Here is a 25061-nt window from a genome sequence, read left to right on the forward strand (position 1 = left end):
GTGTGCGGAAAAACGCAGGCGTGCCAGGATAAAACGCGTGAGTGTCTGGAGAAACGGGGGAGTGGCTGGCCGAACGCAGGGCGTGTTTGTGACGTCAAACCAGGAACGAAACGGGCTGATCTGATCGCAGTGCAGGAGTAAGTCTCGAGCTACTCAGAAACTGCTAAGAATTATTTATTCGCAATTCTGCTAATCTTTCGTTCGCAATTCTGCTAAGCTAAGATACACTCCCAGAGGGCGGCGGCCTAGCGTGTGCAATGCTGCTAAAAGCAGCTAGCGAGCGAACAACTCGGAATGAGGGCCCACTGACAAGAGGGTTAGGAGGAGAGTTGGCTGTAGAATGCCGACAGTTGTAGTGCTGCTTACACACACAATGCCCACAGTAGTAATGCCTCTTACTGTGATCATAATGCCCACACTAGTAACGCTGTTTATACACACAATGCCTACAGTAGTAGTGCCTCTTACTGTGATCATAATGCCCACACTAGTAACGCTGTTTATACACACAATGCCTACAGTAGTAGTGTCACTTACACACAGAATGCCCATAGAAGTAGTGCTGCTTACTGTGGGCATAATGCCCACACTAGTAGTGCTGTTATACACACAATGCCCACAGTAGTTTTGCCACTTACACATACAATGCCCGCAGTACTAGTACCCCTTACATACACAGTGCGCTCAGTAGTAGTGCCCCTTACACACATAGTGCCCATAGTAGTAATGCCACTTAAACACACAATGCCTGCAGTAGTAGTACCCCTTACACACATAATGTCCCCAGTAGTAGTGCCCCTTATGCACATAGTGCCCACAATAGTAGTGCTCCTTACACATAATGCCCACACACTATAGTTGTGCCCCTTACACACATAATGCCCTCAGTAGTAGTGCCCCTTATGCAAATAGTGCCCACAGTAGCAGTAAGAGTTGGTGGCATGTTGAGGGCATGTCAGTGACTGTATCTAAAGATGCAGTTGCCCTGACACCAGTGGCCATGGTCACTCGGACATTCTGTGCCTGCCATATTCAGGTACAATTTCCGATGGGCTGCTGATAGAGCACCGATAGTCCGGACATCAGCGGATTTGCGCCGCAGTTGGTGGGTATTTTAATAGGATGTACATCAGCAGCTGCGTTAGCATAAAGACACATCCGCTACTATAACTGCTTCAATCTCTGAATCTTCCTCTCTGTTGCTGCCATTTATACAGTGTAGCTGACCTTCCATAGCTGATTTTTTTGGCGGTTACTGATGTTTCTTAAAAAGTTAATTTGCTCACAATTTACATGTTATATGACAGCAACAGTGTATTTCCCAGTTTACAACAGGTGATTTCAGACATCAGTCTTATTTAACACATCAGGAGTTATTGTAATAATTTGCACTACCTAACAAAGGGCCTCATTTTTTCTCTAATGGGCAAAACCATGTGCAGTGCAGGTGGGGCAAATCTAATAAGTGCAGAGAGAGTTAGATTTGGGTAGGGTGTGTTCACTGGCGTGCGCAGCACATTTTATTAGGGGGTGCACCGTCGGAGGGGTGTGTCTGGGCGTATCTAGAACCATCTATTGATGGTCAACATATATATAAAATATCCACCTTTGTACCAATCCTAATAAAGCAGATACATTGTCAGATGTTGTGGTGTGCTCCAAACAAACACCCCTGATGGCACTCACTGCAATTACACTGTTCCTCCTCAGCCTGGTCTGGCTCTCCCTCTCTTTCCCCTGCAAGATGCAGCAGCTTACTTACAAGTCAGTCTCTCACTGACACTGACAGTCGCAGACTAGTATTGCCGATGCTGGAAAAACAAGTGACGTGTCCATGCTGCTGCCGGCCGTCTGCCAGTATTGAATTTGTCTTCCTAAGAGGAACGCTGGCTGCATGCTGCTCCTCATCAGTGGCTGGCGTTGGCATAGCATAGAAAGAGAGAGGTGGGCGTGTGGCGGGTGTGATGGATGGGCGTGCGAGCAGCATCATGTAATCATGTCACATCACACTGTGTTTATACATGGAGGTGGAGCTGGGAGTTTGAAAGCCGGCGTCAGTGGCACCCTTGATTAACCCAGGCGTCCGGTCAGTAATGCAGTCCTGACCGGGTGCAGTGCAGAGGGGACAGTAATCAGCCCGCTCGGCGATCGCTGCATCAGGCATGTGAGATCGGGGTGCCGGACATTAGGGGGTGCCTGTGCGCACCAGGCCCCCCCCCCCCCCCCCTGCGCACACCTGTGTTCAAACTCTAAATTGCAGTGTAGAAATAAAGCAGCCAGTATTTACTCTGCACAGAAACAAAATAACCCACTCAAATCTAAGGGTGCCCACACATGGCACAATATAGCTGCCAATCTGACGAATTGGAATAATATAGCAGCTATATCGTTCCGTGTGTGGCCATGATGTCGTCCACTGCACGCACCTGTGGGGTCGTCCACCTGCATTGCTGATCTTTCAGCATGTTCAAAAGCTCAGCAATACAGACGGTCAATCCCATGCAATGCTATGCAGAGGAGGGCAGGCATAGTGGGCGGTTGGGCACCAGATCACCCCGTGTGTGGGGAAAACCTGATATATCGGCCCTTGGACTCTCCTTTGCATCGGCCGCACACGTTGCTTCATGTGTGGGCACCCTAACTCTCTCCGCACATTATATCAGGTTGGGTATGGGTGATAGGTGTTTGGAATCCTGGGGTTTAGAATGCCGGGGGGGGGGAGGGGGGAAGGGGGCGAGCACAATGAAGCTTCTCAGCTCGCCACAGGAATAGTCCCTGGCAGTCGGCATGCTGACTGTCGGAATTTTGAGGGGTCGGGATGCAGGTGTCGGTTTTGTTACCGCTGGTCACATAACTACATCCCGTTATATCTGCCCCACCTGCAGTGCACATGGTTTTGCCCATTAGGGCAAGAGTTTGCTGCTGCGAACAGGTATGAATTAGGCCCAAAGTCTTTAACCAAGATTGACTAAGTAACAACAGTTGTGGTGAGTTTACTATTTAATATACTGTTACTGTACAATACATTATCTTTTTCTGACATATTGAATTGCTCTTATGTGTGTGCATGCGAGACATGATATCTGTTTTCTCTTAAATTAACAATTTAATTGTTTTTAAGATGGACATGTTAAGAACCTGTTGCTCTATAACAGGTGTACATCTAGGCAATTTGTCCAAAAAAGGTCAGCTTCTTCTAAATGTAATTTAAAACTAATCAAGAATATTCAGTACTTTGATTCCTTAATCCTGTTTATTTTTGTGGTAAAACATTAATAACGGAATCTGAATTTAAAAAAAAAATGAACTTCACATTTTGCTATTATTATTGTCCTAACTTCTCTTGTTTATGTGTGCCATTACAGAACTACAGCGAGACGGAAGCATAGAGACGCTAAGTAACAGTTCCGGATCTACCAGCGGTAGCATTCCACGCAACTTTGATGGCTACAGAACAACTCTTCCAAGCAACGAAACTCAACCTCTCAGCCTCTTTCCTTCAGGACTTCTATAGAAGAATTATGTAACTGAATGGGAGAGCGAGAGATTTATATATCCTTACATTTTCGGTTTAATTGATACAAAATACTTTTTATTGCATTATGAAACTGTATGCTAACTATAATATGGAGCTACGGTAATTTACATAGAGCAGATTAGGGTAAAATTGAGAAATGCACACGTCATTACAGGACTTATTCCTTATTGTTATATCTGGGCCTCATTACTTACAAACTAAGATTTGCTTGAAACCGTAGCAATATAAAGACAATCGCAATGTGCTTTCTACCTATATATGTTTCTGCAGTGGCATGACTTACACTGGCCATCCTGGCATATATATTTATTTGGAAATATAGCTACATGGAAAATAATCATTTATAACGTGTGACATTACTGTAATTTAATCGCAAATATTTGTATGTGTAGGTAGAATAGATACTGATTAATAATGATGATTCCCTATTAGATGCGTACAATGTGTGTAGATATCTCCCTATTATAATAGAAAACAGGTCAAATGATAACTTGCACGATTACCTTAAACAAGGAGATTTAATTTAGATACAAGTGTTCCAATTCTTTGACTCCTATACTTGACACACACCTTATTAGGAATTTTTATTGTGACAACTGTTTCCCGTTGTAACCTGTACTTCTGCTCTTAAATGTTCATATAGTGAAGAAAAGGTAACACAGAGTGTCTGGTACTAGTCTGTTAGTTGTCCAAATGATAAAGTATACGCTAATACTCTAATAGTAATTGTGAGCAAAACATACTAAACAATGAGTGGTTTTTAAATACTAAAATCTACACAGCAACTCAGTTTAATTCCCTTGATGGGTGGTTTTTCATTCTCTTTCATTCAAATAGGAAATCTAATTATGAACATCTCCTTTACATTTATGTCACATTACTCTCATCCTCTGTACCTCCGCCATTTTCTACTGCTGTTTGTTAACAGTATAGCATTGAGTACAAACAAAATATTTAAGTGCCGAAGTAATTGTTCCCGAGTTGTAATGCTCCACTAAAGCCGGTTACACACTGGAGTGACGGGGATCCGTTCCAACATTGGAACGAATCCCCATCAGCCCAATACGTGTGTACATACTGGGGCGAAGCTAATGAAGGACGGAACACCTACATTAGCACTCCACAGGATGCTAGCGACAATGCTTGGTTGGATGTGCAGCACATTAAACCGAGTGTCCGTCACTAGGGATCGCGCAATCCCCCGTACACACTGAGAGGTGTAGGCTGACATTGCTGTAGTGCAAGCCTGGCCAACCTGTGGCTCTCCAGCTGTTGTGAAACTTCAAGTCCCAGCATGCATTGCTACAGTTTTGCTGTTAGGGAATGCTGAAACTATGAGAGAGCATGTTGGGATGTGTAGTTTTACAACAGCTGGAGAGCCACAGGTTAGCCATGCCTACTCTACTGTGTACCCGGCTTAACACTCTGTTGCTACTCACAGAGCCCAAAGTTCAGATGACCCACAGAGAAAAAAAGAAAGAAAGAAAGAAAGAGAAAACCAACAGAGCAGCGTTAACAATCAGTGGTTGTCACTGGTGTGTATAATTAACCAGTACTTGTAACTGTAGGTATAAAAATACAATGTCAATTTAATAAGCATTAAAAATTGGGGTCTTTCATTTTTAGCTGCTTACACCTTCTATTATCAGCTAAAACACCCCAAATACATGTATCACTCACTGCAGTTTAAATGTCTACCAATGATCTGATATTCATAAATATTGTTATTTAATAAGTCCTTGACAGGCCTATACTAATGATTTTATATGTAACAAAAATTAGGAATATTGTTTGATATTATGATATGCAACAGTGTTTTTTGTTTTTTTTATTCTTATTAAATTGGTACTATAGTTTTATTCTATGGTGACAAATGCTAGTTATTTATACACCCTGATACCTACCACTGATTCTCAGTGCTGCTTTTTTACTATAGCATAAGTGTTTCACCAATATCGGAAGAGCTTACTTGCTTCTTTTATTATTAATCTTGTGCAATAGTCTGAGATGCACATTTTGTACCTGGTCAAAGTTCATTATCACTAACTACTACAACCATTTATTCCTGTGATAAATATTCGCCAAAATGTTTTAGATGAATACAAATCTCATTTAGGAATATGCTAGAAAAGTTTGAGACATCTATTTATTGCTTTTCTGTATAAAACACACAACGGTCTTAACAAGCAGGTTCCTGAGTAGCCAGGGTGGTAGTGTAATAATATGGGAGGACACTGGTCTTTTCCCAATATAAAATGTACTTTGCCAAACAGCATCAGTTACTGCAACCAGGCAAAATCTTGTAAGGCCACTCACTCTAGAGATTATAGGTTTCTGCAATGAAATGTAATCAACTATTAAAACTTATTGTTATGTCTAATACAAACTGCATTGCCACGGCAACATGAATTTTGACCAATCTTGAAGTTACAAATTTTGCATTGTTTTATTAAGCTTTTACCTGTGAATATGAAATAAAAAGGTATGAATTTTAAGATTATGTATAATTCTGGTCTTATAATCTCGGATTGTGTGTCTTGAGCATAAATTATTTTTCTTAACTGTCTATAATAAAATTTAAAATGAAATATTTGGCAAAGTTTAATACAGCTTGGCCAGAGAGACAGTAATGGAATTGGGCGATGACCTCATCCAGATGCAATAACAGTGTTCTGCCTGGTGTTTTATATTTGGCCACACAGATGTACTGACCTGAATGGTCAAATCTGAAGGCACTCTGACAATTCAGCATGACTGTTGCACTCGGTGTGACTATCTGCTGTATGGGCTAAAGGGACGTTTTAAGCAGCAATGGACATGGGTAATATAAAATGCCTTAAAATTCAAGACACCATGTATTTTGCAATAAGTAAACCTTATCTGACTGTGCAAACTGAAATTGGTGTGTTGTTTTGAAACGAGAACAATTACAATTGTAAGAGAGAATAATGGGAAAATTGCAAAGAGAACTGTCAGCGCCCAGAGGGCTGAAAATGAGCATATACCTTCCGTTATGTAAGAGCTTTGTGCACTGCATGAGGCTGTCAGCAGAGAAGAAGGATGGGACAAGTTCTGGAAGCAGCAAAACAAATCAGTTATGTGCTTGTGCTGGGTACACACTGGATGATATTTCATCCTTCTATCGAACGTGGATGATCTTTTGTTTGCGGATCGGTGGGTATATACACACGATATGTCTGTGAACTATGGGGATAATTCAGGTTGGATCGCAAATCTTGATTCAACCGGAATTATTACAATCGCCCCGAGGGGCGCACTTTCTACGGGGGAACGCAGAAAATGACAGGCAGAGGCGGTCACAGGGAGGGGGGGGAGTCAACGCTCCCGTTCCAGGGTGGGGACAGAGCATTGCAGGGGCGGTGTGGCGCGAACGGGGGCCGGAGGTGGTCAAACGGGGGCGGGATCACGGCGGCTGTGTGATGTCACGCAGCCGCTGTGATCGAGAACAGGGCAGCGGGCCTCCTGCTGCTTCGGCAGGAGCCATCCTCAGTTTCTGCTAACAAGCCGAAATTGTAATACGTTCGCAATTTCTGCTTGTTGAATGGGTGGAGGCGCCGGTCAGCATGCTGGATGGCCTTGCCCAGCGATAGGCAGTCCCCAGCATGCTATCCAAAGGATTGCAAATTCTGCTAATCAGCAGAACTTGCAATCCTTACTGAATTAGGCCCTATGTTGTTTACAGACATATCACATAAGCCCTGCAGCACAGGCGATGCCCGATATATCTGGCTGTGTTTACAGGTGACCCGCTGACCATCCGTACACTTGCTGCTTGGTCCACCAATGACTGACATCTTGCCCAGGTGTGATGTCAATGCCGACACATCGTCAAGCCGATCAGTAAGTATGTATGATTACCAGAATCAGACGCTCGGTTGGTGAATAGGCTGGGTAAGTGTATACTCAGGAGGCGACCTGCACTCAGCTTTGGGAGGATGGAACTCCCCTCAGGGGATTCTAGACTTCTGAACCACAAGAGAAAGTTGTCACGGTTGTTGGTACTTGTGGTACCGATGAGGTCTAGTAGCTAGTTGGCTGGAGTCCCGAGGACGGAATACTACGGGCTTGATATATGACCTGCCCATACAGACGTGGCAGGTTCGGCTGAAGTCTATGGCTGGCCACAGGTGTTTGTACAACTACGAGGAACTAGAACACTGGGGATACGAGTGCAATGATAGTTGAGTGACACTTGTGGTAGAAACTGATAGCTGGAAGCTGGGATTGAACCAGCAGTTCAGGATAGCTGGAAGCTGGGATTGAACCAGCAGTACAGGATAGCTGGATAGTTGGAAGTTGAGATTGTACCAGCAGTACAGGATAGCTGGAAGCTGGGATTGAACCAGCAGTACAGGATAGCTGGAAGCTGGGGTTGAACCAGCAGTACAGGATACTGGGTAGCTGGAAGCTAAGATTGAACCAGCAATACAGCATAGCTGAATAGCTGGAAGCTGGGATTGAACCAGCAGTAAAGGACAGCTGGAAGCTGGGATTGAACCAGCAGTACAGGATAGCTGGAAGCTGGGATTGAACCAGCAGTACAGGATAGCTGGATAGGATACTCAGTGATGCAGGCTTGCAGATATACTGGAGACGGGATAACCAGCAATGCAGGTTTGCATATATCCTGGAGATAGGAGCCAGGAAGTGATGAAGTTGGTAATGCACTGTCTCTTTAAGCAGGAGACTGCAGGAGCTCTCTACAGGCTTGAGGACAACAAAGCACTGACAGCTTCCCAGTGCTTGAAGCTCGAATATATACCTCTGCTCTCTGGTGATAGGCTGAAGGGATCACATGTCAGGGAAACACTACCTGGTTGTAGAGTTCTCTGCAGAGTCAGCTGATCAGGAAGTAACATGTAGTACTCCAGACTAGGCTTCAGAGTGGACTGAGGCCTAGCAGGCCGGGAAGGACCCGAAGCCCAACTATCCTGAAATGGATGCTGTGACTGACAGCGTGGGACACCGAATGGACCAGTGAATGATGGACAGCACTTTGAACTGCGCCACAGGTAGGTCAAAGTGTGACTGGGGAGCGCTGTAAACCTCCATTTTGTGACAGTACGCCCTCCTTTAGGAGCAGCCACTGGACGCTTCTTTGGCTTTTACTGAAACCTGGAATGGAATCTTTTAACAAGAGGAGCATGGACATCCTCCGCGAAGATCTCTCCTCAGGTCCATATCCTCTCCAGTCAATGAGGTACTGAAGACATCCGTAGCAGATTCGGGAGTCCAGGAACTTTTCAATTTCGAACTCAACACCATGTTGAGTGTGCACCTTAGGACCAGAGGGAGGTTGAGACTGAAACAGATTCTGGATCAGAGGCTTCAGCAGGGAGACATGGAAGGAGTTCGGAATGCGGAGATAAGGAGAAAGTTTGAGCTGAAAGGCGACAGGGTTGATTACCTTCTGAATGGTGAATGGACCAATGTACTCGGGTGCAAATTTCATAGATGGCACCCGAAGTCACCCGCTTGAAGATGAGGAACAGCTTTTCTCTTCTGATCCGCAAATAGTTTGTATCACTTGGAAGACTTTTTTAATGCAGAATGGACTGATTTCCAAATTGAGGAAAAGTCTTTAAGCACAGCTTGAGCCGCTGGGACATCCAGAGGCGGTATGGACTGGAATTCTGGGACCCATGGATGTTGCCCAAAAATGGTGAAGAAGGGTGTTAAATCCGAATAGGAATAGTAAGTGTTATTGTGAGAGAATTCGGCCCAGGGGAGTAAGTCGACCCAATTATCTTGAGAGGAAGAAAGAAACATGTGGAGGAATGTCTCTAAATCTTGATTAACTCGCTCAGTCTGTCCATTACTATGAGGATGGTAAGCTGAGGAGAATTTCAACTTGTTTTGATGAAAATTGCAAAAAGATTTCCAGAACTTTGCAACGAATTGGACTCCACGATCCAAAACTATTTCTCTTGGTAATCCATGAAGACGGAAGATTTCAGAGATAAACAACTTGAGGAGTTGAGGAGCAGACAGCAGACCAGAGAGTGGGATAAAATGCGCCATTTTAAAGAAGCGGTCAACGATGACCCAGGCGGTGTTCTTTCCCTTTGATGGAGGAAGATCAGTGACAAAGTCCATCGAAATGTGAGTCCATGTACGAACTGGAATGGATAATGGGTGTAATGGACCCATAGGTGCATAACGGGGCGACTTATGCTTGGTGCATCTAACATAGGAGGCAATGAAAGCTTGAGTGTCTTGTTGCATTGTGGGCCACCAATAGGATCTTCTCAGGAATTCCAAAGCTTTTTGAGTCCCTATGTGACCTGAGAAGAGAGAGGAGTGTGCCCATTGTAGAAGTTGCTTGAGAAAGATTGGGAGCAATGAAATCTTACCAGGAGGAGGAGTAGAGTTCGTTTTGGTTGAAGCAAAAACTGCTGGATTGAGGATTGGAAGAGGTTCCTCCGGAGACAGTTCCTCTTTAGGGCAGAGGGAATGGGAGAGAGCATGTGCCTTCCCAGTCTGGGAGCCAGGACGGTAAGTGAGCTTGAAATTGAAGCGAGAAAAGAATTGATACCACTGTGCCTGGTGAGGAGAGCAGCATTGAAGACGCTTGAGGAACAGAAAATTCTGGTGATCCGTGAAAATGGTAATTGGGAATTTAGCTCCTTCTAAGAGGTATCGCCACTCTTCAAAAGCAAGTTTAATTGCCATTAATTCCTTTTCCCCAATAGGATAATTCTTCTCGGTGGAAGAGAATTTTCTTGAAAAATCAGCACAAGGATGAATTTTCTCAATTGAGAATTGCTGAGAGACAACTGCCCGCACTCTCAGAAGAAGCGTCGACTTCCAGAATGAATGGCAGAGAAATGTCTGGTTACTGAAGCACAGGAGCTGAAGTGAATGCTTCTTTCAATAGACAAAAAGCTTGTTTTGCTTCGGGAGGCCAAACAGTCGTGTTGGCATTTTTGTTAGTGAGAGCTGTGATAGGAGCCACCAAAGTTGAGAAGCCACGAATAAATTTTCTATAATAAGTGGCAAATCCTAAGAAGCGTTGAGTTGCCTTGAGAGTTGAAGGTTCATTCCAGGAGAAATTGGCCTTGACCTTTTCTGGATCCATATACGCAGATTAGAACCGGAAATAATGTAACCCAAGAATGCAATGGATGCACTTTGAAGATGCACTTCTCAAGTTTGCAGAACAATTGATGCTTCCTCAATCTTCTGAGCACTTCTTGGACTTGCGGACGATGAGTTTGTAGGTCATGGGAGAAGATTAAAATGTCGTCTAAATATACCACAACGGACTGGTACAATAAATCTCAGAAGATTTAGTTGACGAATGCTGGTGCATTACTGACACTGAATGGCATTACCAAATACTCGTAATGCCCATCTCAAGTATTAAATGCGGTCTTCCATTCATCGCTGGCACGTATACGAATTAAATTATATGCCCCTCTCAGATCCAGTTTTGAAAAAAATTGTGGCTCCTTTAACCCGATCGAAAAGTTCAGTAATTAAGGGTAGCGGGTAGCAATTCTTGACTGTAATGTCATTTAACCCCCTGTAATCGATACAGGGGCAGATTCCTCCATCCTTCTTTTTGAAAAAGAAGAAACCTGCTCCTGCAGGTGAAGATGAGGGATGTATGAAGCCCTTCTCAAGGTTCTCCTTGATATACTCGGACATGGCAGCTGTTTCCTGAATGGACAAAGGATAAGTTCAAGGATAAGTGGAGATTTGCCAGGTATAAGGTCAATGGGACAGTCCCATTCTCTATGCGGTTGTAATTTGTCTGCTCCTCCCTTACTAAAGAGATCAACAAACGGGTGGTATTGCTCAGGGAGATCATCAGCAATAGGAACCTCTGCCTGACGAGCTGGAGTGACCTTGTGAAGACACTTGTCATGACACTTAGAACCCCAGGAAATAATTTGCATGGAAGTTCAGTCCAATTGAGGATTATGCTGCTGGAGCCAAGGAAGTCCGAGAATGAGAGAGCCTCGGAATGTAACACCCCCACCTGGAGGGTTAAATTGCAAGTCTCTTGGAGAATAGTCCCATGAGGTATAGGACTAATGTCTACTGCCATGAGAGTGATGGCTTGAGAGAGCTTCCTAGTAGGTATCTGATGTTTGCACAACAGGTCAGCCGAATTGAAATTTTCTGCAGCGCCTGAATCTAGTAGAGCAGGAAAAGTTTCAGAACCGGTGGGAAGCTGCAGAGAAACAGAGATAATGGAATCCTTCTTGCTTTGAGAGTTTTTTTATGCTTCCTAGCTTTGACCCTCCTTTGGAGACTAGCAACGCCCATTTCCCGGACGCTTGGAACAGTTTGTCAGTTGGTGGTCACTTTCTCCACAGTACATACAGAGATTCATCTGACAATGATGTTGTCTCTCTTTTGCAGACAACTTGGAGCGATTTATCTGCATAGGCTCAACATCTGAAGAAGGAGAAGGAAGGCGAGTAGGTGGACGCAGCTTAACTTGGTCGAGACGAGATTTTTCATGAATCCTTTCTCTCAGGTGAAGATCGATTTTATTACATAAAGACATAAGATCTTTGAGAGTAGAAGGCATATCTCTAGAGGCTAGCTCAGCTTTGAGTTTTTCAGAGAGGCCAGAAAGCCATGGTCAAGGCTTCCTCGTTCCATTGGAGTTCAGGTGCCAGAGTTTGAAAGTCAATTATGTCCTAGAGCCTTGGCGGATTGTCATGATATAAATGGAAGCAGACGTGGAGCATCCAGGCTCATCGAAGATTCCGCGAAAAGACTGTAGAAACCTTGAGTAGTCACTGAGAATGGGATCTGATCACTCCCACAGAGGAGTTACCCACTCAAGTGCTATTCCGAACAGGAGAGAAATAATGAATACCACCTTAGACTTAGAGGAGGGAACATTTTCAGGAAGAAGCATGAAATGCACATCACAGAGATTTAGAAATCCCTTAGAGAGCTCGGGATTTCTATCGAATTTCTCTTGCGTAGGGAGGCGGATAGCCTTGGAAGATGCAGAAGGACCTTCGTAAACTTCACGGGCAGTAGATTGAGGCGAGGTTGTAGTCAAAGATGCTTGAAACCCATCTTGCCATGCAGCAAGGTTTTGTAAGCCTTTTACCATCTGTTGCTGCGTTGTTTCCAGACCCTCCAGGCATGCCACTATAGCTTGCAGCACGTCGGCATTTAAACCAGCACTGCCTGTGGATCCATTGGGTCAGTGCTTACTGTCATGGTTGTTGGTACTTGTGGAATCGGACAAGGTCTAGTAGCAAGTTGGCTGGAGTCCTGAGGACAGAATAGTGCGGGCTTGATATATGTCCTGCTCATACAGACGTGGCAGGTTCGGCTGAAGTCTATGGCTGGCCACAGGTGTTTGTACAACTACGAGGTACTAGAACACTGGGGATTCCAGTGCAATGATACTTGAGTGACACTTGTGGTAGAAACTGATATCTAGAAGCTGGGATTAAACCAGCAGTTCAGGATAGCTGGAAGCTGAGATTGAACCAGCAGTACAGGATGGCTGGATAGCTGGAAGCTGGTATTGAATCAGCGGTACAGGGTAGCTGGATAGCTGGAAGCTGGGATTGAACCAGCAGTACAGGATAGCTGGAAGCTGGGATTGAACCAGCAGTACAGGATAGCTGGAAGCTGGGATTGAACCAGCAGTACAGGATAGCTGGAAGCTGGGATTGAACCAGCAGTACAGGATAGCTGGAAGCTGGGATTGAAACAGCAGTACAGGATAGCTGGATAGGATACTCAGTGATGCAGGCTTACAGATATACTGGCGATGGATCACCAGCAGTGCAGGTTTGCAGATATCCTGGAGATAGGAGCCAGGAAGTGCTGAAGTTGGTAATGCAATGTCTCTTTAAGCAGGAGATTGCATGAGCTCTCTACGGGCTTGAGGACAACAAAGCACTGACAGCTTCCCTGTGCTTGAAGCTGGTTGGAGAGTTCTCTGCAGAGTCAGCTGATGAGGAAGTAACATGCAGTACTCCAGACTAGGCTTCAGAGTGGACTAGGCCTAAGAGGCCAGGAAGGAGCCAAAGCCTAACTATCCTGAAATGAATGCTGTGACTGACAGTGCGGGACGCCGGATGGACCAGCGAATGGCGGACAGCGATTTGAACTGCGCTGCAGGTAGGTCAAAGTGCAACTGGGAAGCGCTGTAAACCTCCGTTTTGTGACAAAAGTATGTGAATGGGCACTGTCATAGTGTCTTTCTGTCATGTAAACCTGTCTTCTAATGCTGTCAGTGTACTGTCCCCTTGGTCCTGTTTGTGTTACTGTGTGTCCTTTCAGTGAATCTGGGTCCCAGTGCTGTCTGTGTCATTGATCGTGATGTTCACCTGCAACTGCAGTCTGAATAAGTCTGACCTTACTCAGACTTGCAGTTGCAGGGAAGGTAGGACACCAAGGAAACTGTAACAGCATTGTAGTCCCTTGCCTCGCAACTCCCAGAAAACGGGGGCAACTGGAATAAGGCCCAATGTCTGCATTATATTAAAAAAAACCTGTTTATTTTATAGTGTGAAACAACTATTTAACTCTTAAATATACTATGAATCTCGGACTAAATTAACAACACCACAGTGAGATTCAACCATATATATGTGAACCAATCTACTCTCACCTCTTCCATCTGTCTCTCTTTCATCTCTGCCCCCACCCACCCCATCTCTATCTCTAATCTCCATACCATCTCCTCATCTCTCTCTCTCTATTATCTGTCCCCCCCCCCCTCACCCTGTCTGTCTCATCTCTGCTCTCCTTGTCTGCCTCTCTCTCATCTCTGTGCAGTAGGATGCTGACTCTGGGCACTGATAGAAGAGTGCAGACCTTCATTTGGATCTTGTTACTAGTGGAGTGTGCTACTGCGCAGTCTATAACAATATAACTCCGCAAGGGATGCTTCATATCCTTAAAAAGAGAGCCACCGATAGTGTATCTGTGCATTCCCGGCACCATCTTCCCACTGTGTAAGAGCAACATGGTGGAGGATGGATGTCCTCCTCTTAGCTCAGCAGGCCTGTGATGTTACCCATCAGATCCACTGTGCCAGGGCCCTGCACCACTATCTGGACAGACAGCACAGTCAACAACTGGTGGTCTGTCAGCATACCTTCTCTGCTACAGCCTCCACTCCATCTACAACCAGACCTATGTTACAGTGAGTACAGCTGTACATCCACTATTGCTAAGTAAATTACAGAGTCTAGTTAAGACACCTTAGTGGTCATTGCCTACAATATATCCGCTGGTGTGTATAGGGGTGGTCTCCAGTATGCCGACTGTCGGGATCCCGGCGCACAGTATACCGGCGCTGGAATCCCGACAGCCGGCATACCGACACTTATTCTCCCTCGTGGGGGTCCACGACCCCCCTGGAGGGAGAATAAATAGCGTAGCGCACCACCGTGCCCGCAGCGAGCCCGCAAGGGGCTCATTTGCGCTCGCCACGCAGTCGGTATGCCGACAGTCGGCCTCCCGGCGCCGGTATGCTGGTCGACGGGAGCCCGGCCGCCGGCATACCATACCACACCCGTGTACAGTAGTACTCTGCTCACCACCAAAGCTGCACACACATTTCCAATAGGTTATGGGACCAGGCACCCAGACACAATAGACCCCAGCTAAAAAAACACCACAGTACTACAAGTTTCAGGCACTGCATGAAAGCTCTAAGAGCAAGCACCCAGAACACTTCACTACAGAAGGGGTACCTCAAAATAGAAGTGGGACAGTCCAAACCCAGATGAGGTAGAAAGAGCCATTGGTATAGTCGGCTTCAGTGTGGCCCAACATATATACTCAGTAATATTTGGGAAAGTGTCACCTAGAGACATGTGGCCTGCATTTCAAGAGGCATATGAGGGTAGTGGTCTCATGAGGAGAATAAACTTAAGACATGTATTGTATAACACATAGTTATATTATTTATTTATTACCAGTTATTTATAAAGTGCACACATATTCTGCAGCGCTTTACAGAGAATATATGGCCATTCACATCAGTCCCTGCCCCAGTGGAGCTTACACTCCATATTCCCTACCACATGTACACGCACACACACATTCAAGCTAGGGTTAATTTTGCTGGGATCCAATTAACCTACCAGTATATTTTTGGATTGTGGGAGAAAACCGGAGTACCCGGAGGAAACTCGCGCAAATACGGGGAGAATATACAAACTCCAAATATTAGGGCCACGGTGGGAATCGAACCCATGACCTCAATGCTGTGAGTCAGTAATGCTAACCATTACACCATCCGTACTGCTAGTTATATGAATGCAGAAGCATGAATGACTACATGGACAGGATGATGTCTTGCACCTTTTGGTGTAAAGATAGAAGATGAGGAAATTGAAACTGCTAGACTTCAGAATTTGACACCAAAGTTTGCCTTCTTAGTTGTTGCATTAGAAGCAAACAGTACAAAGTTGACAACAGACACAGTGAGAGCCAAGTTATTACACTTTCTGGAACATATACCCTGTGACCCTAATGCTGAGACCTCTGCATTACAAGCAAAAAGAGAGAAGTTTAGAAAATGTTAATTCAAGTTCAAATATAATTGTCCTAAGGTCACAAGGCAATAGATTGCAAACAGAGAAAATTGGATCCAGCGTAGTGTCAGAAAAGTGATGACAAAGACCAATCAGCCCTGAGTGTAACAGATAACCACAGAAAGGATTCATGGTATATTGATTCTGATTCAGGTGCAACAAGACATAGCTGTAATAAGTTCATTAAGTTGTTTGAGTGTGACCCTCTCACAATCAAGGGAATCAGCAATCAATTGTTGAAAGCCACTAAAGTTATGACAATTAAAGCTTGTTTGGGGATTGGATCAAGAACCAAAATCATAGAAATCTGTAATGTATTTTATGTACCAGAAAGGGGAACAAATCTTATTGCCATTAGTGTCCTTGAGCAAATAGGCCACAGAATTTAATTTACAAGAGGAAAGTGCATTGTGAGAAACAAAAGTGGAACAATTATCACTACAGTCACAAGACTTAAGCAATTGTATGTCCTTGATACACAGCACTGCTATGCAATGATGACAAGTGAGTTGTAGTCATTAGAACTCTGGTACAGAAGATTTGGTCATCTCGGGTAAGATAGTATTCAAAGGCTACAGAATGGAATGGTCAGAGGAATGTCTGTAACTAGCACAAAGAAACCTGTGTGTGAAAGCTGCATATTTGGAAATCAGTCAACCATTTCCAAAGGCACATGTTCATGAGTCATTCTACGTAACTAAGTGCATCAGTTCACCATTGCTTGTAGTCTAGAGCAAAATGTAGTTAGTGAATGAGCAAACCGTATGCTTGCTAATGGAAAAAGCAAGGTGTTAGTAGAGGAGTCTGCTACTGCGCAAATGACTCCTCAAGCAATGCTTTATATCCTTAATAAGATAGCTGTCTGTACAGCAGCATCTTGCCACTGTGTAAGAGCTGCATTGTGGAGGATGCATGTACTCCTTTTAGCTCAGAAGGCCCGCGATGTTACCTGATAGATCTGCTATTCCAGAGCCCTGCACTACTATCCGAACAGACAGGACAGTCGCCGTATGGTGATCTGTCAGAATACCTGCTTGGCTACAGGCATTGCCCCATCTACATCCAGACCTACAGTATGTAACAGTGAATATGGCTATACCTTCACTACTGCTAAATAAACTACAAAACCTGAGTGGTCATAACCTTCAATACATCTGCTGGTGTGTACAGTACTCTGCTTAGCACCAAGGCTGCACACGGATTACCAGCAGATATTACTGCTCTGTCTTACTCCACCTTGTCCCTAGCAGCTACTGAGACCTGTGCTGGTATGACTTCGCCGGGTAGTATAACTTTTTTTCCTAAGTCTCTTTATGTCTTCCTTTAAGAAAAAATAACATTAAAATAAATAGATAGGACTTTCACTTGGAAGCATATTGGACCTTGGTGTGCTACAGCTGACTCTAATAGATCTCCAATATTTGAAGCGTTACTAGAGCCAGTTAAGTATAGTAAGTGCTATAAGATTCACTTTAAGGGATTTCTCTGTTAGAGGAGCATAGTGACTAAATAGGAACGGAGAGGGTTAAACATCTGAGACTGGGAATGGCGATGTGGGTATCAGGTGATAGGATTATCCAATAGGGATACAGGGATAGAAGGGGTAGTTTCATTCATTAGGACTAGCTGGAGGAGGAGTCAGCCTTTTTTTTCTTGTCTTAAGTTTTTTTGTTGTTTGGGTGGGTTTTGCGTTAACTGTTTTGGTGGGAAAGAACAGCAGGTTACCTGTTTTGGGTCATAGATGGATTGTTTTGTTGATTGATTCATAGTTGTTTGGTGCGCTCACCATCGTTGACTGTGTATAATAGCTAGACGGGGGCAGCGACATCAACCAGATGGTGGGTAGTCATGGTAAATGGTTGAGTGGATACCTTTTTGTTGTTAGTTTGTTTGGGAAGTATGTTGCAGTTTTGCGCTTTGGGGAATGAGTTCTACCTGTTCTTTCTTTGCCACCATTATCTAATCATTTTCTTTACAGCTAGTTAAAGTGTGCAGTTGTTTAAATAAATCAGCTAACATTTTTCTGCCAAACCTAAGTCTCTGTGTCTTTATTTTATGTAAGATAAAGTGTTTGGGTTATGATTCATGCACAAGTCAATCATCAGCCATTAGGATGTTTATAGTTTTGCATGGAGGGCTTGATTTAGGTCTCATGTACTTAATAGGGCTTTCACACCCTTGTATGTAAATTCTGGAAATATCACTAAGATTTACTCTTACAAATGTGGACTTTACATTTAACACACAGTATTCATATTGAATGTGTGTAGTGACCACAAGACCAGGAAACTACTCCGTACGGTATGTGTCCGTGTTACAGCATTATGGCAGAACTATTTTCTTGTGCTACTTATCTATGAAATTAGGAAATAAAAACAAAGCCCGTCCACCGCATATATCAGCGATTTAAACATATATCAATGGTTACACACACACACACACACACACACACACACACACACACACACACACACACACACACACACATACATAATTGCCAATGCAACGTGAAATCTTAATGCTTTTTTTTTTAGATACAATACTCTCTGAGTAATCTTGGAATTCCTTAGACCAGTGGTTCTTAAACTGTGGGTCCTGAACCCAAAGTGGTTCGCGATCATCTCAGCATGGGGACTTGACTCCATGTTGCTGACTGTCAGGTTGATGACTTCTCTGATCTCTCAGCCTGTGATCCAAGAAGTCTGAAAAAACAGGTGAATTGTCTGTTACTTCAGACTGCTTGGATCACTGGCTTAGAGATCCAATGAGTCATCAGGCAGCTCTGCCCCCACTTCACTGCTCTGCCTCTCCTGTACCTCCCAGCAGCCGCTGCACTCCTGACTCCCTCATCTACATGCAGATATCCATTGGGGGCACATGGCTGGCAGCAAGGATGCACCCTGGTCCTGGGGCTTCCGAGATGTAGGAAACTTGAAGATTAAACAGACAGCCAGCAGCGGACCGCAGTCAGTCTCAGAGGAGCCAACTCTCAGTGAACAGAACTTTGAGTCTGTGAAGAATTTCTTGTAAGCGCAGTATGGGGTCACCTGCGGGCGCCATGGGGTTTCTGGGAAGCAGTAGCAGGTGAGCATGAGGGGGAAGGAGAGGAAGCACAGAATACACATTTAAAGAATGTGTTTTCCCTGCCACCCTCTGCCTCCTTCCTGTCACCCACTGCCTTCCTGTGTAATCCACTTCCTCCCCCTGTCACTCATTCGCATTAATATATTAAAAACATATGCAGGACAGGAAATCAGAGATTGTGTAAGAGATGAACTGATCACATTAACGGTCACTTCACTTCTGTTTTGTGCCTCTGCAATGTTACTGTGCATGTGCGTTCTGCTGACCACACAGTGTAGCGGCCATTCCACAGTAACTTGCTGGGGTCCTGTAATAATTTTTATTGTCTGACGGGATCCCAGAGCAAAATAGTTTGAGACCCCTGCTTTAAACTATAGAAATTATGCTGCCAAAAAATTCCAGTTTGTGCTTTATAGATAAAATAAAGGAAGCATCATGTTTTTGCTAGAGATGTGCACCGGAAATTTTTCGGGTATTGTGTTTTGGTTTTGGATTCGGTTCCGCGGCCGTGTTTTGGATTCGGACGCGTTTTGCCAGAACCTCCCTGAAAATTTTTTGTCGGATTCGGGTGTGTTTTGGATTCGGGTGTTTTTTTACAAAAACCCCTCAAAAACAGCTTAAATCATAGAATTTGGGGGTCATTTTGATCCCATAGTATTATTAACCTCAATAACCATAATTTACACTAATTTTCAGTCTATTTTGAACACCTCACAATATTTTTTTAGTCCTAAAATTTGCACCGAGGTCGCTGGATGGCTAAGCTAAGCGACACAAGTGGCCGACACAAACACCTGGCCCATCTAGGAGTGGCACTGCAGTGTCAGACAGGATGGCACTTCAAAAAAATAGTCCCCAAACAGCACATGATGCAAAGAAAAAAAGAGGCGCACCAAGGTCGCTGTGTGACTAAGCTAAGTGACACAAGTGGCCGACACAAACACCTGGCTCATCTAGGAGTGACACTGCAGTGTCAGACAGGATGGCACTTAAAAAAAATAGTCCCCAAACAGCACATGATGCAAAGAAAAATGAAAGAAAAAATAGGTGCAAGATGGAATTGTCCTTGGGCCCTCCCACCCACACTTATGTTGTATAAACAGGACATGCACACTTTAACGAACCCATCATTTCAGCGACAGGGTCTGCCACACGACTGTGACTGAAATGACTGCTTCTTTTTTGGTGGGGGCCCAAACCAACCAATCAATCTCTCCTTGCACAAACTGGCTCTACAGAGGCAAGATGTCCACCTCATCATCATCCTCCGATTCCTCACCGCTTTCACTGTGTACATCCCCCTCCTCACAGATTATTAATTCGTCCCCACTGGAATCCACCATCTCAGATCCCTGTGTACTTTCTGGAGGCAATTGCTGGTGAATGTCTCCACGGAGGAATTGATTATAATTCGTTTTGATGAACATCATCTTCTCCACATTTTCTGGAAGTAACCTCGTACGCCGATTGCTGACAAGGTGTGCGGCTGCACTAAATACTCTTTCGGAGTACACACTGGAGGGAGGGCAACTTAGGTAGAATAAAGCCAGTTTGTGCAAGGGCCTCCAAATTGCCTCTTTTTCCTGCCAGTATACGTACGGACTGTCTGACGTGCCTACTTGGATGCGGTCACTCATATAATCCTCCACCATTCTTTCAATGGTGACAGAATCATATGCAGTGACAGTAGACGACATGTCAGTAATCGTTGGCAGGTCCTTCAGTCCGGACCAGATGTCAGCACTCGCTCCAGACTGCTCTGCATCACCGCCAGCGGGTGGGCTCGGAATTCTTAGCCTTTTCCTCGCACCCCCAGTTGCGGGAGAATGTGAAGGAGGAGCTGTTGACGGGTCACGTTCCGCTTGACTTGACAATTTTCTCACCAGCAGGTCTTTGAACCTCTGCAGACTTGTGTCTGCTGGAAAGAGAGATACAACGTAGGTTTTAAATCTAGGATCGAGCACGGTGGCCAAAATGTAGTGCTCTGATTTCAACAGATTGACCACCCGTGAATCCTGGTTAAGCGAATTAAGGGCTCCATCCACAAGTCCCACATGCCTAGCGGAATCGCTCTGTTTTAGCTCCTCCTTCAATGTCTCCAGCTTCTTCTGCAAAAGCCTGATGAGGGGAATGACCTGACTCAGGCTGGCAGTGTCTGAACTGACTTCACGTGTGGCAAGTTCAAAGGGTTGCAGAACCTTGCACAACGTTGAAATCATTCTCCACTGCGCTTGAGTCAGGTGCATTCCCCCTCCTTTGCCTATATCGTAGGCAGATGTATAGGCTTGAATGGCCTTTACTGCTCCTCCATCCTCTGAAGCATATAGAGGGTTGAATTCCACCTCGTTACCACCTCTTGCTTCAGATGATGGCAGGGCAGGTTCAGGACTGTTTGCTGGTGCTCCAGTCTTCGGCACGCGATGGCTGAATGCCGAAAGTGGCCCGCAATTCTTCGGGCCACCGACAGTATCTCTTGCACGCCCCTGTCGTTTTTTAAATAATTCTGCACCACCAAATTCAGTGTATGTGCAAAACATGGGACATGCTGGAATTTTCCCAGATGTAATGCACGCACAATATTGGTGGCGTTGTCCGATATCACAAATCCCCAGGAGAGTCCAATTGGGGTAAGCCATTCTGCGATGATGTTCCTCAGTTTCCGTAAGAGGTTATCAGCTGTGTGCCTCTTATGGAAAGCGGTGATACAAAGCGTAGCCTGCCTAGGAATGAGTTGGCGTTTGCGAGATGCTGCTACTGGTGCCGCCGCTGCTGTTCTTGCTGCGGGAGGCAATACATCTACCCAGTGGGCTGTCACAGTCATATAGTCCTGAGTCTGCCCTGCTCCACTTGTCCACATGTCCGTGGTTAAGTGGACATTGGGTACAAATGCATTTTTTAGGACACTGGTGACTCTTTTTCTGATGTCTGTGTACATTTTCAGTATCGCCTGCCTAGAGAAATGGAACCTAGATGGTATTTGGTACCGGGGACACAGTACCTCAATCAAGTCTCTAGTTGCCTGTGAATTAACGGTGGATACCGGACACACGTTTCTCACCACCCAGGCTGACAAGACCTGAGTTATCCGCTTTGCAGCAGGATGACTGCTGTGATATTTCATCTTCCTCGCAAAGGACTGTTGGACAATCAATTGCTTACTGGAAGTAGTACAAGTGGTCTTCCGACTTCCCCTCTGGGATGACGATCGACTCCCAGCAGCAACAACAGCAGCGCCAGCAGCAGTAGGCGTTACACTCAAGGATGCATCGGAGGAATCCCAGGCAGGAGAGGACTCGTCAGACTTGCCAGTGACATGACCTGCAGGATTATTGGCTTTCCTGTGTAAGGTGGAAATTGACACTGAGGGAGTTGGTGGTGTGGTTTGCAGGAGCTTGGTTACAAGAGGAAGGGATTTAGTGGTCAGTGGACTGCTTCCGCTGTCATCCAAAGTTTTTGAACTTGTCACTGATTTCTGATGAATGCGGTCCAGGTGACGTATAAGGGAGGATGTTCCTAGGTGGTTAACGTCCTTACCCCTACTTATTACAGCTTGACAAAGGCAACACACGGCTTGACACCTGTTGTCCGCATTTGTGTTGAAATAATTCCACACCGAAGAGGTGATTTTTTTTGTATTTTGACCAGGCATGTCAATGGCCATATTCGTCCCACGGACAACAGGTGTCTCCCCGGGGTGCCTGACTTAAACAAACCACCTCACCATCAGAATCCTCCTTGTCAATTTCCTCCCCAGCACCAGCAACACCCATATCCTCATCCTGGTGTACTTCAACAGTGACATCTTCAATTTGACTATCAGGAACTGGACTGCGGGTGCTCCTTCCAGCACTTGCAGGGGGCGTGCAAATGGTGGAAGGCGCAAGCTCTTCCCGTCCAGTGTTGGGAAGGTCAGGCATCGCAACCGACACAATTGGATTCTCCTTGGGGATTTGTGATTTAGAAGAACGCACAGTTCTTTGCTGTGCTTTTGTCAGCTAAAGTCTTTTCATTTTTCTAGCGAGAGGATGAGTGCTTCCATCCTCATGTGAATCTGAACCACTAGCCATGAACATAGGCCAGGGCCTCAGCCATTCCTTGCCACTCCGTGTCGTAAATGGCATATTGGCAAGTTTACGCTTCTCATCAGACGCTTTCAATTTTGATTTTTGGGTCATTTTACTGAACTTTTGTTTTTTGGATTTTACATGCTCTCTACTATGACATTGGGCATCGGCCTTGGCAGACGACGTTGATGGCATTTCATCGTCTAGGCCATGACTAGTGACAGCAGTTTCAGCACGAGGTGGAAGTGGATCTTGATCTTTCCCTATTTTAACCTCCACATTTTTGTTCTCCATTTTTTAATGTGTGGAATTATATGCCAGTATCAATAGCAATGGCCTACTACTATATATACTGCGCACAACTGAAATGCACCACAGGTATGGATGGATAGTATACTTGACGACACAGAGGTAGGTAGAGCAGTGGCCTTCCGTACCGTACTGCTATATATACTGGTGGTCACTGTCTGCAAACTGCAAAACTAAAATGCACCACAGGTATAGAATCTAGATGGATAGTATACTTGACGACACAGAGGTAGGTAGAGCAGTGGCCTACCGTACCGTACTGCTATATATACTGGTGGTCACTGTCGGCAAACTGCAAAACTAAAATGCACCACAGGTATAGAATCTAGATGGATAGTATACTTGACGACACAGAGGTAGGTAGAGCAGTGGCCTTCCGTACCGTAATGCTATATATACTGGTGGTCACTGTCAGCAAACTGCAAAACTAAAATGCACCACAGGTATAGAATCTAGATGCATAGTATACTTGATGACACAGAGGTAGGTAGAGCAGTGGCCTTCCGTACCGTACTGCTATATATACTGGTGGTCACTGTCAGCAAACTGCAAAACTAAAATGCACCACAGGTATAGAATCTAGATGGATAGTATACTTGACGACACAGAGGTAGGTAGAGCAGTGGCCTTCCGTACCGTACTGCTATATATACTGGTGGTCACTGTCGGCAAACTGCAAAACTAAAATGCACCACAGGTATAGAATCTAGATGGATAGTATACTTGATGACACAGAGGTAGGTAGAGCAGTGGCCTTCCGTACCGTACTGCTATATATACTGGTGGTCACTGTCAGCAAACTGCAAAACTAAAATGCACCACAGGTATAGAATCTAGATGGATAGTATACTTGACGACACAGAGGTAGGTAGAGCAGTGGCCTTCCGTACCGTACTGCTATATATACTGGTGGTCACTGTCAGCAAACTGCAAAACCTAAAATACACCACAGGTATAGAATCTAGATGGATAGTATACTTGACGACACAGAGGTAGGTAGAGCAGTGGCCTTCCGTACCGTACTGCTATATATACTGGTGGTCACTGTCGGCAAACTGCAAAACTAAAATGCACCACAGGTATAGAATCTAGATGGATAGTATACTTGACGACACAGAGGTAGGTAGAGCAGTGGCCTTCCGTACCGTAATGCTATATATACTGGTGGTCACTGTCAGCAAACTGCAAAACTAAAATGCACCACAGGTATAGAATCTAGATGCATAGTATACTTGATGACACAGAGGTAGGTAGAGCAGTGGCCTTCCGTACCGTACTGCTATATATACTGGTGGTCACTGTCAGCAAACTGCAAAACTAAAATGCACCACAGGTATAGAATCTAGATGGATAGTATACTTGACGACACAGAGGTAGGTAGAGCAGTGGCCTTCCGTACCGTACTGCTATATATACTGGTGGTCACTGTCGGCAAACTGCAAAACTAAAATGCACCACAGGTATAGAATCTAGATGGATAGTATACTTGATGACACAGAGGTAGGTAGA

General features: G+C 44.8%; 1 protein-coding gene across 4 annotated transcripts in view; it reads left to right on the top strand.

Annotated features, from left to right (window-relative positions):
• The window catches only part of BCAS3 (BCAS3 microtubule associated cell migration factor), a 2144796-nt gene extending 2138763 nt beyond the window's left edge, over positions 1-6033 (top strand). For 3 of the 4 annotated variants that reach the window (XM_063954016.1, XM_063954015.1, XM_063954017.1), the window contains one exon: positions 3366-6033. In XM_063954016.1, coding sequence (XP_063810086.1) covers positions 3366-3514 — 149 coding nt within the window. In that variant the 3' untranslated portion in view covers positions 3515-6033. The remainder of the gene's footprint in view (positions 1-3365) is intronic. The other variant, XM_063954018.1, reaches the window with a different exon arrangement.
• The last annotated feature ends 19028 nt before the right edge of the window (positions 6034-25061 follow it).

Source organism: Pseudophryne corroboree, chromosome 2, assembly GCF_028390025.1.
Source record: "Pseudophryne corroboree isolate aPseCor3 chromosome 2, aPseCor3.hap2, whole genome shotgun sequence".
In the NCBI taxonomy this organism is placed as follows: domain Eukaryota; kingdom Metazoa; phylum Chordata; class Amphibia; order Anura; family Myobatrachidae; genus Pseudophryne; species Pseudophryne corroboree.